Genomic DNA, 13,935 nt, shown 5'->3' on the forward strand with positions numbered 1-13,935 from the left:
ACAATCAGTTTTGCTTAATGCAAGGCTAAAACATACAGAAAAATCATATGAATTAGCTATCATCAAATTCAGCTAAACAAAAACAATATGGAGAGTTTGACCAAGGTGAATTGAAAATAAAAATGTAACAGAAGCGTAGGCACAAAGAGCAGATAAACTTGAAAATAAACATTTCACACCAGGTTGTATTTTCATGGCATCCTGAAGTCAAATAATGCCCTTTGTACAGAATTCTGTAACAATCAGTATCTATTTTCTTAAATTTTAAATGGTATAATGTCAAATCTGCATAATACTTCAGTGGTTCAACATGCAACTCAAATTCTCAGTAAATTTTAATAAAAAAAGGAAGCAACAACTACCATCTACAAATAGAGAGGGTAAAAGAAAAAGGATTTGAGTCAAGACTATTAGTCACTTAGAAATACCCTTTCGTAAAGATCAGTCATGTCATCAAGATTAAAATTCAGGGGTGCAGCTACTGAAAGAGGGTTTTTTTCCTAAAACTACTTCATTGCAGGTATAACTTGTAACTAAGATAACATTTCAGTGCTTCAGGCCACAGCTTTTCAGACTATATTCCTGATTCTGCTTTGTCAAATATATAGACTGATATAGGCCGGAGATGAGTTTACAGACTTCAACAGTAGTGTTACATATAGCATATGCAGCACAGGCATCTTTACATAAAATGTCTATTAGCAGCATCTTTGGGCTGAAACATCCAGTAAGACATTCATAAGCATTAATTACAAAATCGGTATCAGTGAGCATAGGAAAGGCATTCACATTATAAAAATACAGAAGATTTAACTAGTTGGCGTTGTAATAGCTAAGTAATGGGACATCTATTAGATGTGACAAAGGCCAACAGTTTCATTTCAAATTAACCTGGCTTGACTTTCCACAAATGAAAGCAATATCGAAAATTCAGGAAGTGTTATTTTCAAATGGGAGTTCCTGCATTTCTCAGTGCTATAATTACTTGCTCTCTAAAAACGTCATGTTTGTTACATGATTTTCTAAAGACTTGATGCCAAATGTCTCCGCTCTCCTTTCTGGAGTATGTGCATTTGTACCAGTTCGTATTCTGTCTTCTTTCCATGGTGGAGCAGGTTTAAGGCAACCATTTCCTGCTTTATTCTGTGTATATATATAAAAAAAGAATATTTCTTAAAAACAATCAATCAACCAACCCCAACAAAACAAAACCCAAAGTCTATTTAAAATAGTGCAGATGAACCAAATACTGACCTTTCTCAGTAATTTGAAGCAAAGTGGAAGAAGTTGGCATAATAGAGTCATCACATTCCTTGTTTTCAGAATGCATGCATCAACCTAAACAAGACAATTAACAGTAGAACAAGACCACTCATTACTTGTGTTAGGCAGTTGTTTTCTACATGAGATGGTAATCTGCTCTGAGCTGGAATAAGTAATATTTCTCCTTCTGAAATCTCATGTAATCAAATGGTTTTGCCTACATTTTTATAAATTTCTCTATATAGTACATGTAAAACAAGAGCATCCTTTCTGTTTAGCTAAGACTTGAGCTATGATGCAGAAGGGAGTGACACACATCCCAAGAGAATGTGTAATTCTCTACTAACAATACAATATTAAACAGTAATAGGAGTTTCTTGGAAAGGAGCTCTTGTCATGTAAGTATGAATCATCACAATCCTTCATGATTTTCTCTTCTGTTTTATGTCCTGTCAGCATGCTTTAGAAAGCCATGCATCATGAAAGCCTCACTTTGATGTGAGTTACACTAAGAGTTGTCTTAAAGCTTAGAGCATTTGAGTTCATGCCTCAAGTCTGACACTCAGCACAGATTATAAATTTGGGCCCTTTACAAACACTAATTTGAGAGCCTAGTACTGCTTTCTAGTGATACATCACTGTATAAACAGACTGGAGTTCCCATTCAGTTTAGAGAGTGTAAAACAAACCAAGAGGTAGCCCCAAGGTGCTCAGTTTGGTTCTGAGTGGCTTGCATGCTCTATCTAGTTTTAGACCTTGCTGTAAAATTGAAACACCTTTTCCACAGCCAGTTGGAAACAAACATTCAGGTGCACAGAAGTCATGTTGCTCACACTGATCATACTGCTGCTCAGGGATACTTCAGTTCTTCAAGAAACCTGACCTCCAGTCCCCACTGAGTTTTGCAGATCTACTTCTTGTGGTAATTAACAATGCTGAAACTTTCATGGCAGCTGTATAGGTATTTATTTATAGCAAATATGAATATTATCAGAAAAAATTCTGGGTAGTCTAGGGTACACTACCTACCTACTGAGAAGGAAGCATGTATTTCAGAAATAGAGCCAGGGGGTTGGAATTTACATTTATATTTATTTACATTTATGTTAAGCATTAGTAACAACAGAACAACAATAATTATTACAGTGGTGGAAATACTGAAGTCCACAGTGAGGTATGCTTAATTACAGCTCCTATTTCTCTGGATGAAATTCGAGTGGATTACAGTATTATTACTGCAATCTAGTGGATTGCGGTGTAATTATATACAGTATTACTCCATCTCTTATTATTCTGCTGAAAATTCTCATTTGCAGCATGATAAAATCCCAGTACTTCTCTTTATCTAGTGGGTAAGGTCAGGGGCATGTTGATAGAAGTTCTCTGAAAAAAGATCTCAGCAGCAAAAAGAATATAAAGTAGTGGAAGCCTATGGACACCTTCCCACCTTTTAATTTTTTTTAAGTGCAGTCCAGGAAAATCATTGTCTTGGCAAACATTTCTGTAAACTCTTTCAGTAACAGTAATTTCAGTACTTTAAGCAATAGGAAGGAAAAAATATCCTATTACTTATTTTACTGATTCTTAGACTCAATAAGTCAGTAAAAGCTCAGAGTAGGGAAACTGTTCCTTAAAACATTAATATCAATTATATGTATGTGGCCATTGGGCCAATTACAGAAAACTTGATATCCTATGATCCCTAAAAAAAAATTCATATAAGCCTGTAGAGTAATACCATCCAATATCCAAGTCATCCAATGACAGGCTTCCATGTATGCTGGGTGCCAATGTACTGTATTTTGCCTCCTATCAAACTCCCAGCATGAATGAGTGGATCAGGTCAGGATAAACTTCAGTGAAACCCTTCTCTGGTAGTAGGGAAAACATAAAGAAAAAAAAAAATAAAAGGCCAGAAGACAACAGCACCCATGCTGGAGAGAATCCCTTCCTGAGACAAGGCAGTGCAGCAAATGGCTGGGACTCGTTATCAGTGAGGGGTGTCCCAACAGACAAAACATTTTCAGCAAGGACAGCAGTTCTTATGGTTTTTCCTCTTTATTTTGCACATCAGCTGCTCAAAACATGTTAAGTGCAAAATAATACTTTCGTTCCTCTCCTACACAGGGAACAGCAACAGTGACACACTGCGTAGCAGAAAAATGCTTGCTCAAAAGCACAAAATTTTGTACTTATTAATTTTTATGATCCTCTGTCAATCCAGAAGCCAGTCAAGAAGTTCAGCTGTCATGAACTGTTCCATATTTTAACAGGAGCATAAATTAGTAAGTTACTGCATTCCTAAACAAGTTAGGCATTGCTTTCAGGAATATATATAATATTTACCTTACCTTTGTAAATGTAGCACTTTTTCCCTGAGCAGAAGCTTTAGCTGTTATCTGGAGCTGCCTGCACACAGAGATGAGTTTTTCAGCCTCCAACAGAAGTAAAGGCTTGTCATCCTCGTGTACCTGAAAACATGGTTCAGGAAGACAAAACAACTTGTGTTAAAGATTCTGACATTAAGTTAACAGAGGAGACAGCACAGCCAGCTTTTAAGCACTGGTGTCATAAGCTGAATGGCTCTTTTAGAGGTCATACATCACCTGATCAGAAAAAGCATGAAGAGCTGAAGCAAGCTTTGTGCCCTCTGTGGCAAAAATCTGAAAGGAGGAGAAAGCATGAAAGAAAATGAACCACAATGGAAGTTTTTCCTCGTTGTTTTAATAGTGTGCTATAAAGTTAAAAGGTAGCAGGAAATACTTGTAATTGTTGTATATATTTATAATTCACAAGTCAGCAGTTTGCAGTGACTTCTGAAATAAAAAGCTACATTACAAACTGCCATCCTCCCAGATAAGCAAAGCTTAAAGGCTTTTCCTTTACATATAAAACCCCCTGTGATTTCCAATTATTTTTTGCACTGTGGCAGCTCAGAAATTTTTTGTGGGTAGATAACACCTGCCGTGTTTGTATCTTGTCCTATCAAAGGTAACCAGTCTCCTGTTATACACAAGCATGAAGGCTGGACACAAGGAATCCACGCGTTCCTGCATTTGGTCCCTTCCTTCTGTTTGTATTATGCAATTTTTTACACCCTCTTTCTTTCCCAAGAAAATACTGCTGCTCAGACTAGGATCGAGCAGCACTATATAGTTAACATTATAAGGGACTGAGCTACTACTAATGTATTGAAGTCCACTGATTTTTGCCATATAATGCCATAATTTGCTATTCTTCCTCCTATCTGGAATGTAACACCTATTGGTATAATGAGTGATGTCTCAAGCTACTACTGGAACACTGAAAAGTTTGCTTTCAGAAGGTACGTACCAGAGTTAGGCTGCTTAAAATCTACAGCTGCCAGTCAATTCATGGTACACTGTACTTATGTGTAAGGAATCAGAGACTTAAGTTCCAATTTGGCCTTCACTCAAGAGTGCTTACCTCCTGTTTTGTTTAAAACATATTACCTCTGCTTGATGAAATAAATCTTGAGTAGTTTTCAGAAGTCCTTCTCCTCTGTGGGAAATAAAGGAAGCAGAAGATATGCCATGTATAGACTGCAGATTATTTTGCCTATTACTTCTGTAAGTTATAGTCTCACCACTGAATATTTAACAGTGCACACCACTGAACTGTAAAATATCAGTCTTTTAGAAGATACTAGACACAACAATAACTTACTATAGGAACTGCATTTCAAAATATTATACCGACACCTCAGTAGCTAGAGCACTATTGGGGAATTAGCAATGGCTCAGTTCTCTTAAGCTGAACAAGAACAGAAATCCATGTCTCTGGCATACTGAGTATTATTGAACTAGTAGCTTAGAAGAAAAAAATCTCAACTCTTGCAAATAAAAACAAACCTAAACTCTTCAAGTAAGAAAGCTAACATTACAAGGGTAAGTTTCAGAACAACTCTTTTCACTACAGCAAAGATTATATACCTGTGCTTTAATTCCCTTGATTTTCAAAGTATTTACGAACATACTTCTTAAAATGTTTACTGTCCCCAAGAGATATTTAAATAGACGTGCTGCAGCCCTTTAACCCCCCCCTAATTTTATTACTAAACAGCTCAGAAATTTACAAAAATTTATAAAGCTTAAGGATAAAATCAAGTTCCTATCTGAATGGGTCCCAATTATTATACTCCGAAAATGAAACTATCTTCTTTCTTATAAACACTGTTAATGCTCTTCTTCCTACCAAAATTTGCTGCATACAATGTAATTACCTGGTAAATAAATACATGGAGTAGGCCATACTTGACATGCCTTGTCCATGTTGCACGATCTCATTCTCCTGATCTTCCCATTTCTCTGTCTCAGAATCCACATCAGATGTGAGCAGATGCAATTCTAATCCAAGTTTTGCAATTTTTGCCTGTTCCTGTAACCACATTTATGGTACTTGAAAACGCATTCTTCAGACAAGATAAAAATAATAAAGGAGTTTTTTTACAAAAATGATGGCATCTTACCTCAGTATCTAGTTTGACTGGCTTTAATGCTTTCAGATTTGCATTATGCTTCTGTTTCAAACAAAAATAATATTTTTAAATAAAAGGAATTTGTAATCATTTTACTAACAAATCATAAGAGGTAGCTCTATACTCAGAGGAAGACTTTGCAGGAGAGTTCTAGTGCTTTACACAAAATTCTCAGTAGAAACTGAGAGCCTGTTCTGTCTGCCTTCCTGAAACTGGAATATGCAAACAGCATCTGTGCCCTGTAGATGCCTGAAATTTCAAGGAAAAGACCTCTTCCACAGTTCTTGGACTCCACTTCCTAATGCAGTACAATCTCTTCCCCTTACCCTCTAAATCTTCAGTAATACTTGGGACTAAAGAGTCTCAATCAAGTGCTCCTGCACTGATTTTTCCATCATCAGAGATGACACTATGTAACAGGGAAGTTGATTTAGTCAGCTGATGTAAGCTCCAACCCATGTAAATACTAGTGTAGCTCATTTTCTGTGTCCCTTTGTTGAAATAGCTGGTAACAAACAGTGGCACTTTGATTTTTCCTTCTTTTATTTAAGTCATGAACTATTGAAAATACCAGTCTGTCTGCAAGCCAAATACCGGCTCAGATTAAACAATAATTAGTGCAGTGCTTGCCAACTGCATGACACACTTATGCAGGAATACATCATTTGTTTCAAATTAATTTGCAGATCCTGGCTTTAACATTGTGTGCTGGTGCTGTCACTGTGCAAAGACAGCAAATACTAACAGATGTGAGATCCACAGTCCATGTTCAGAAACTGCACTGGATTGCAGAGGAATAGCAAGTACAAAGTTGGTGTCATAACTTGGAGAGGTGTGAGACAGAGGAAGAGGATGGATGATCTCTGAGGAGGAGAGCAGGACTGAGACCCTTGTCTGAGAATCTGAAAAAAGCTGCTGTATTCATTAGTGGGAGTACTTGGGCAAATTAAGCTCAGTAATGCCTGAGGGGGAAAAAAACCCCAACACTGTTCATTATGAACAGCATCAGAAATGAAGCCCCCTGGCACCACCATCAGCATCTCTCACTTCAGGCGTCTGAGCAAAAGTAAAATACTACTACTGAATTTCCTACTGCAATTTGGTGCTCAGTTTAGCTTTCATGCCATTTCTCTTTTTCCATCTTGAAATGTTTAAATATTCTGAATCTTATGAATGTCTCCTCCGATTTGGAACTGTAATTCTGCCTATGTATTAGAGATGCTGATCTCAAAGATTTAGCACAAAGGGTAAAACTGATACTCTCAATTGTGATTTGCACATTAGAGATGCAGTTTAAGAAATGCTGGTTTTAAGGCATTTTAAAAGAAGAAAGGAAGACAAAACCAAACTAAATTTGCATGTAAACACAAATTTTGTGCTAGAAGGTATCACAAATATTTAAGGTGCAAGAATGAAGGGTACTCAAGAAAACCAGCCCTCTAGCACAGGTTAAGCTTTTCTATCCACAAATAACTAAAGAAATCTTGTAATGTTTTTGTAGTTTTCTCCACTCTAGTGTTCACTTGCATTATTTGAATACTACAATTGTTAAAAAAGCAGACAAGTTATTCTGCTTTTAAAACATGATTTAACACTTAATACTATAGAGAAAAAAATATACCCATGCAGTAAGCACACACATGAATCAGCACTGCTGCTCTGGTCCTCAGCTACGGCATGATCTGGGATGCCACTCATTACCAGCAAACAGCACAGTTGCAATTAAACAGATGTAACAAAATATGTAATCTAATTAGATCGACAGGAACAACATGGCCTCTGTGCAGGGACAGCGTGGGTGTTAGCCAGGCACAGAAGACCTCTGTGCTGACAGTAGGGAGAGAAGAGGCACTACTGAGCGTAACAGCACTGGGAAGAGAGGCAGTTCCAAAGCTTAATGCATCAGTTAGGCAAAGAAGTTAGTCTGTGAAGAGACTCTAGTGTCTTATGGAAGTAATCTACATCTCCTGTCTACTTTCGAACTGTGCATTTATTTTAACTCCCACTCAATGGTAAGTATCTTACAAAACTCAAAAGAAGGCAGCAACCTCTCAGAGAATAACAATGCAGAACTGTTTAAATCCTGGGCACGAATTTTTTATCCAGAGTATTTTAAAAGGCATATGAATCAACAGGTGGAAATCTGACTTCAAATTTCTCTTTAAATTTTGGCTGAAGTCTAGGAGCTATGTAGCTTCTAGACAGTGAAGGACAAAAACCCTATCAAAAGTCACTGAACCAGTCTGTTTGCAGTTTCAATATTTAGTTCCCTAACCGTGGAATTCACCCATGCTCATGCAGCCAAACATTATATTCTATTTAAATCTGCAGATTGGGTTGATAAGATATGAGCTTTCCTCTTCTTAAGGGTAAGAAGTAGTATTGTGTTTGAAGTCATAGAATTACACAACAGAAGACACGGAGAGACAGGGGATCATTTCACACCCAAATTCCTGAACACTACAGGTTAAGGAAAGAAAGCATGGAGAGAAAGAAACAAGCTAGAGCTTACTGTACTTTCTGAGATCATTCTTTCCTTTTTTCCTACCCATGAAAAGATTCAGTTCGTAGCAAGTGAATGAAATGACTGATGACATGATACTAACAAGGTTTAGAAGGTTTCCTAACATACAGATGCTCTCAGAAAGAATGTAATATCAATTATAATCAGCTAAGGATATTCAATGTCTCACACCTAAACCTGGATATTTGGTGTAACTTTTTTCTCTACATTAAACACACTTAAGATCACAGAAGGAAACAAGAACCCATTATCTGAAGAGCCTACAACAGGTTCAAACGTCCATAGGTTCCAAATAGGTCAATTTGGGCTACAATGTTAGGTCTTGGTAATTTTTTTTTTTTTTTAAATTTCGGTATGTTGAAGCATATTCTTACTGTTTTAATAGCAACAATGCATCTTTAAATTATATAGCATGACAGTAGAGCTATGTGATAAGAAATGTCATATTAATAAACAGGAATTAAAGTTCATGTACAATCAAAGTGATCAAAGCACATTACATAACTAGTTACCATAGTTTTCAGTCTGTTTATTATTCCTTTAATAAATTGACAAAGTTTGGTATTTTACTGTCAACCATCCATCCATCCATTCAGGACTTGTTACCAAGACATTGCTGTCCCCATCAAGTTGTGATACAGAAAATTCAAACAGATAAAAGCAGATATAAAGTAAATACAACAAACCCAACAGCAACTTACCCCTGGTCTGGGCAGTGACAAGTAGACACGCTTCTCTCCTATGAAGAACACACAGGTTTATACCAAAATTTGTATGCACATTTTAATCAATGGGATCAAATGCCTTACTTCATCCTTAAATTGCAGTACTACAAAAGCAAATTACTTACCTGTAATTTCTCCTCTCTGAATATTGCAGATCTTCTGTCTCATGCTTTCAGAGAGACAGGCCAAGAGCTCTGTACTGTTCAGATTTTAGCTCCCAGCAACTGGCAGTTAAGAAAGCTTCTCTGAACAGTTTCCCTCAGTAATATTTCTAGTCCCCTTGCTTGTATTCCATAGGGAGTAAAGCAACTCTCTCCAATGACTTACTATTTACATGCACTCGTTTTGTTGCAAAGTATAGAACATGCAGTGGGTAGCTCCATGTAAGGCTTGTTTTGGCATGGGTTGTATGGTCTAAAATTTGGAGTAGACACTGCCACTGGTAAGAAATATCTAGGCAGGTTTTTCTAAAATATGCCAATAAAACCCTCACGTTGTACTGTACTATATGTATCCCACATGCATTGTATTTTATAAAGAAAAAAGTTCTACAGCATTTTACACACTTATTCACATGTTTCTTGTATCACTGGGAGCCTCAAATATTCCAAATCTGAGCAAAACAAACAGGAAAAAAAATCCTTTTACGTGTTACCTAAAAGTTCGTAAGAAGATTTTATTAAAAAGAAGAAACAGAGCCTGGGCTAAAAGCCTGGGATTAGAGCTTCAGCTACCAGAAGCCATAATGATCTATGAAGACTTACATTTATTGCAATAGATTCAGGAGAGGAAAAACTGCTAAACGAAATTAAAATAAATAACAACCTTAAAAGCTAGTAAGAAATAAGATTTTACTCAAAAACCCCAAGGGTACTACAATGGATGTCACTACCAGGTTTACACAGAGATGATGCATCTCAACAAAGGACGAGCAACAAACCCTCCTACAGTCGCTACTTCCTCATCTTGTATCAGCTTCTAGAGAAATTCTGTTCTGAGTCCTCAGAAGACAGTTCCTTTGTGCATTCATGATTTTTTGAAAGCATGCCCTTTATCTCCTGACACCACAGAAAGACTGTGAGCTCCATGTCTAGGCAACTGACTCCTAAAAAACAACTTTTAGGATGTTGACTAGTGTCTCTCCACCCTCCTGATAAATATGAAAAATGTAACTTTACTTTTTTCTAATATCACCTCTTCCCCTACCCAGTTTTGCAAAAGATGAATGAGCTATCAGGGAACAAGCTGCCTAACTATTTTTTTTTCAGAATGCAGAGTTATTCAGATATTAATTGCCCAAACATGTATCCAAGCAAGATTTCTCCCTAAAGACTGATACAAATTATGAGAAGTGATTTACAATATCCCATGTATCAAAACATCAGCTAAAGGGCATATAAGAAAGCATGTAAGACATACCAAGAACAAAAGCTAACTTGTAATTTTAAAATGCTGCAGCATAAAAGATCTCCTTTGGAGCTATGTCAAAACTTGTGCCTTGTTAAAAAAAAATAAGTTCAAACACGAAAAGATTTGACATAATAAATGGAATACAAATGTATACTGAGAAGACACACGTCTCACACACAAAAGGTCAACATTCAGAATTACAGAAACCAAATGGAAATATGTAGCAAACAGAAATAAGAAAAAACCTTGCCTTTGCTCTTGAAGTAATTCCCATTATTTGGCTTTGCAAGGTTTAGTTACTCATATTCATTTAGTTGATTATATTCAGAAAGAAGAAGGATCTTACTATTTATATCTTGGGACAATTTTAAAAAAACCCTAAAAACCAAAAAACCATGCAAACAAAAAACACATCTCACTGGACCCACAGACACAGGAACTTTCAAAAGAGCAGATCAACTCAAGGCAGAGATAATTCTACTTAATCAGAAAATACTTAATTACATCAGTATAATCACAGAACTTTCACTTCATTAACAGAATACATATATATAATTTTTCAGGTATTTAATTTCCCTAGTTTGTGTGTCAGATCTTACTATAATAATATGAGGCTTTTTGCCACATTATGATCTTTTTATTTATTTGAGTCTGCCTTTGCTTTCCTAATGCATGTTCTCTAACATGTTTTTCGTTTTTTAATTTTTTTTAACTTATAATTTATTTTTATTTCTCCTTGTCTTCCAATTTTATGCTTTCTATTAGTTCCAATCATGTCTTTCCCTCCAAAGTGCATCTATTTCAACTTCCAAATCCTGCTTTTCATGTCACTTCTTCTCTGAGAGGATGGCAGCATGCCTGCTTCACTCTTCTTTCTAGAATTCAAATGTCTTCATTCTGAAATTCTGATCTGTATTGCCTATTCATCAACTACGGCCCTCCCAAATCGTCATGGTCATTTAACTCCTCGCAAATCAAGTGGGCACAACAAAAGAGGAGAGCAGAAAAGTAAATTATCTTCATCAACCATTCTCTCACTTCCGACCAAGTTATAAGGGAGCAATCAGAGAATTATTTATATTCTTATCCAGCCTGTTGAAACCAAAATGTTAGAAAAAAAAAGAGACTGGCTGATATCCAACAGCTTGGACCGATGAGAGGTACTTCTGTCAAGTGATCCACCTCCAAGTACAGGAGTTTCAGAGTTAAGTATCAAAGCTAAAGAAACAAAATGATCCTGCCTGTGCGTGCAGAACCAAACCTCCCAGGTGGCAGGAGCCTCCCTCTTGAGGAGCCTGTCACCCTCAGCCCAGACCAGATACACTGACATTGAGCAGAATGGGCCTCACCGCTGGATTAAGAAGTGGTTTAGGACTGAGTAAAAGAGGGACAACTCTACCTCCCCATACAGTTCTGCACAGCACAGAAATATTTTCAAAATACAGATGAGGGTTACTGGGCTGTGGCGTCTCACCAACCTCCCCTACCCCAACATGCCTGTGCGCCCTGCTCCCTAAGACAAGACCATTTAAATTTGGGCATGATCTGGTGTGATTATATTAAAATTGAGTAAAATACTGCTTCACTTTCAAGCTAAATACAGCCCTCTATCCAAGTGAGTTTTGAACCTTAGTATGAGAAATACCTCATTTGCTGTTATGAAAAAAAACTGGATAAGGAGATATGCAATTGCTTGTAAAAATAAAGAAATTAGTATAAACGTGAATCTAGTATAATCCGAAAAATGCTTATTTTATTTTTTGTGTCCAGCACATTTAGTCAGCATTCAATTTTTGCATCTCAAGCTGTATTCTGAACTCTCTATCAAAGCCAAACATTTCAGTTGGTAGTACAAAAATACAGGTTTTTAAGCTGAGGAGAAAAAAAATATATACCTCTTACTGTAATTCTATATTTTGTTACACACAATCACAATTTTACTAGGAATAAAGCACTTGATATATTTTAGTCTGTACAATAAAGACACTTTTAGCAACCTCAACATTAAGACAAATATCATGAATTACAAGAAGAATAAAGTCTTATGAAATAGTGAAACTTCACTGTGTTCAGAGGCAAAAGTTTTGTGAATGTCACTCTTATACTCTCTTAGCAAACAAATATTTTAGTGTCATTTATTTACTGGGTCACCAGTTGTATTTTCTAGGAGATGTCCAAAGTGTCAAGGTAACTTCAGGGTATTTTCCGGTAGCAAAAAGGTGGGACTACTAGGGGAGAAGGGGGTTCCCTCCCCGCTTTTTTTTTTTACTGACAAGGGTCAATCTGAAGTCCAACAAGAGAAAACAAGCAAACAAAACCAGATTAGCTCACAATACAAAGGAAAACTTTGTAAAAGATGGGTGGATATAGGAGACCAAATTACTTCTAAGGAGATAACTGATGGCTAATATGAAACAAATCAGATTCAGAGAGAAGGTCCCTACTAGGTAGGTCCAAAAGACAAGGAAAATGGAGACATGATCTCTTAAGCATTGTTTTGGCAATGCAAGGCCTAATGTACCTGAGGCCATATAGAGAACATAAGCTACACTTAGTATCTTACCAGTGGTGGTATCAGAACAATTTATGCTGAAAGACTAAGGAAATGAGAGATGCTAATAAAACAGACTCATCTGACTATGCCAAACAGGAGAAGGTAGTCTTCAACTAGGTCTACGCATGAGATAGCCTCCAACACCTATCCATTTTCTTTTCTCTCCTTCAAGCAATGACATTGGGTTGCCCTTGTGAAATGATGCTTTTAAAGAAAGTGGAAAGTACCATTTATGGGAAATGTGTTATCTGCCATCAACAGCCCCAAGAGAAAGTTACTAACTACAGAGGAAACTGGGCACCTCACAAGAACAATTTGTTTGGAGAGCCAAGTATATGCTTTGCTGTGGCTGCATGATTCTCATCCTATTATTTTTAAATATAGCAATATATATATGTATGTACACACGCACAGATAGATATAAATACATAAAAAGGTTACAATTCAACCCTGCTAGACCACTGTATGAAAAAAATCAGATACTGCATTATCAGCCCTAGAAATTCCAAATTTATTCTAACACATTAATAATAGAGCAATACCATTATTTAAGTTTCATTTTATAAAATGTTATGTTTAAAGAAAGTGAGTATGTCCCTGGCTCCCAAAACAAACCAAAACCCGCTGAATGTTAAAAGGCCCATAAACAGAATCTCTGACTGCTACATATATTTATGTGGCATTCCAGACCAAGGTGGAAGAACAAGTAGGATAACAATCATGTATTTCTCAAAAGTCTCAAATTCCCAATAACCTGTGCTACACACAAGTATTGTAAACCCACCTAGAATTTCAACATATGTTTCCCTTCTACAAGTCTTGAGGCTCAGGCACACACTCATTTAGCAACCAGCAGCAACAATTTAAAATATTACACCCTGTGGCTGGTTGCTACTGTGTTCACAATGCTGGCAGAAAAGAACTGCTTACACAAAAAATCAAGTACAGAAAGTTAAACTGA

At 36.6% G+C, this 13,935-nt stretch overlaps 1 protein-coding gene across 1 annotated transcript in view; it reads right to left on the reverse strand.

The window, feature by feature from the left end:
• Window positions 1–681: 681 nt before the first annotated feature.
• Window positions 682–13,935, reverse strand: part of CTNNAL1 (catenin alpha like 1) — a 58,849-nt gene continuing 45,595 nt past the window's right edge. Inside the window, exons 12-19 of the mRNA XM_051812710.1 lie at window positions 8,987–9,024; window positions 5,753–5,803; window positions 5,507–5,661; window positions 4,737–4,785; window positions 3,870–3,926; window positions 3,615–3,734; window positions 1,255–1,338; window positions 682–1,143 (exon numbers count right to left, since the gene is read on the reverse strand). Coding sequence (XP_051668670.1) covers window positions 982–1,143; window positions 1,255–1,338; window positions 3,615–3,734; window positions 3,870–3,926; window positions 4,737–4,785; window positions 5,507–5,661; window positions 5,753–5,803; window positions 8,987–9,024 — 716 coding nt within the window. The 3' untranslated portion in view covers window positions 682–981. The remainder of the gene's footprint in view (window positions 1,144–1,254; window positions 1,339–3,614; window positions 3,735–3,869; window positions 3,927–4,736; window positions 4,786–5,506; window positions 5,662–5,752; window positions 5,804–8,986; window positions 9,025–13,935) is intronic.

The sequence above is a fragment of the Manacus candei genome, unplaced genomic scaffold, assembly GCF_025592945.1.
Source record: "Manacus candei isolate 608988 ecotype Guabito, Panama unplaced genomic scaffold, ASM2559294v1 h1tg000088l, whole genome shotgun sequence".
Taxonomy (NCBI): domain Eukaryota; kingdom Metazoa; phylum Chordata; class Aves; order Passeriformes; family Pipridae; genus Manacus; species Manacus candei.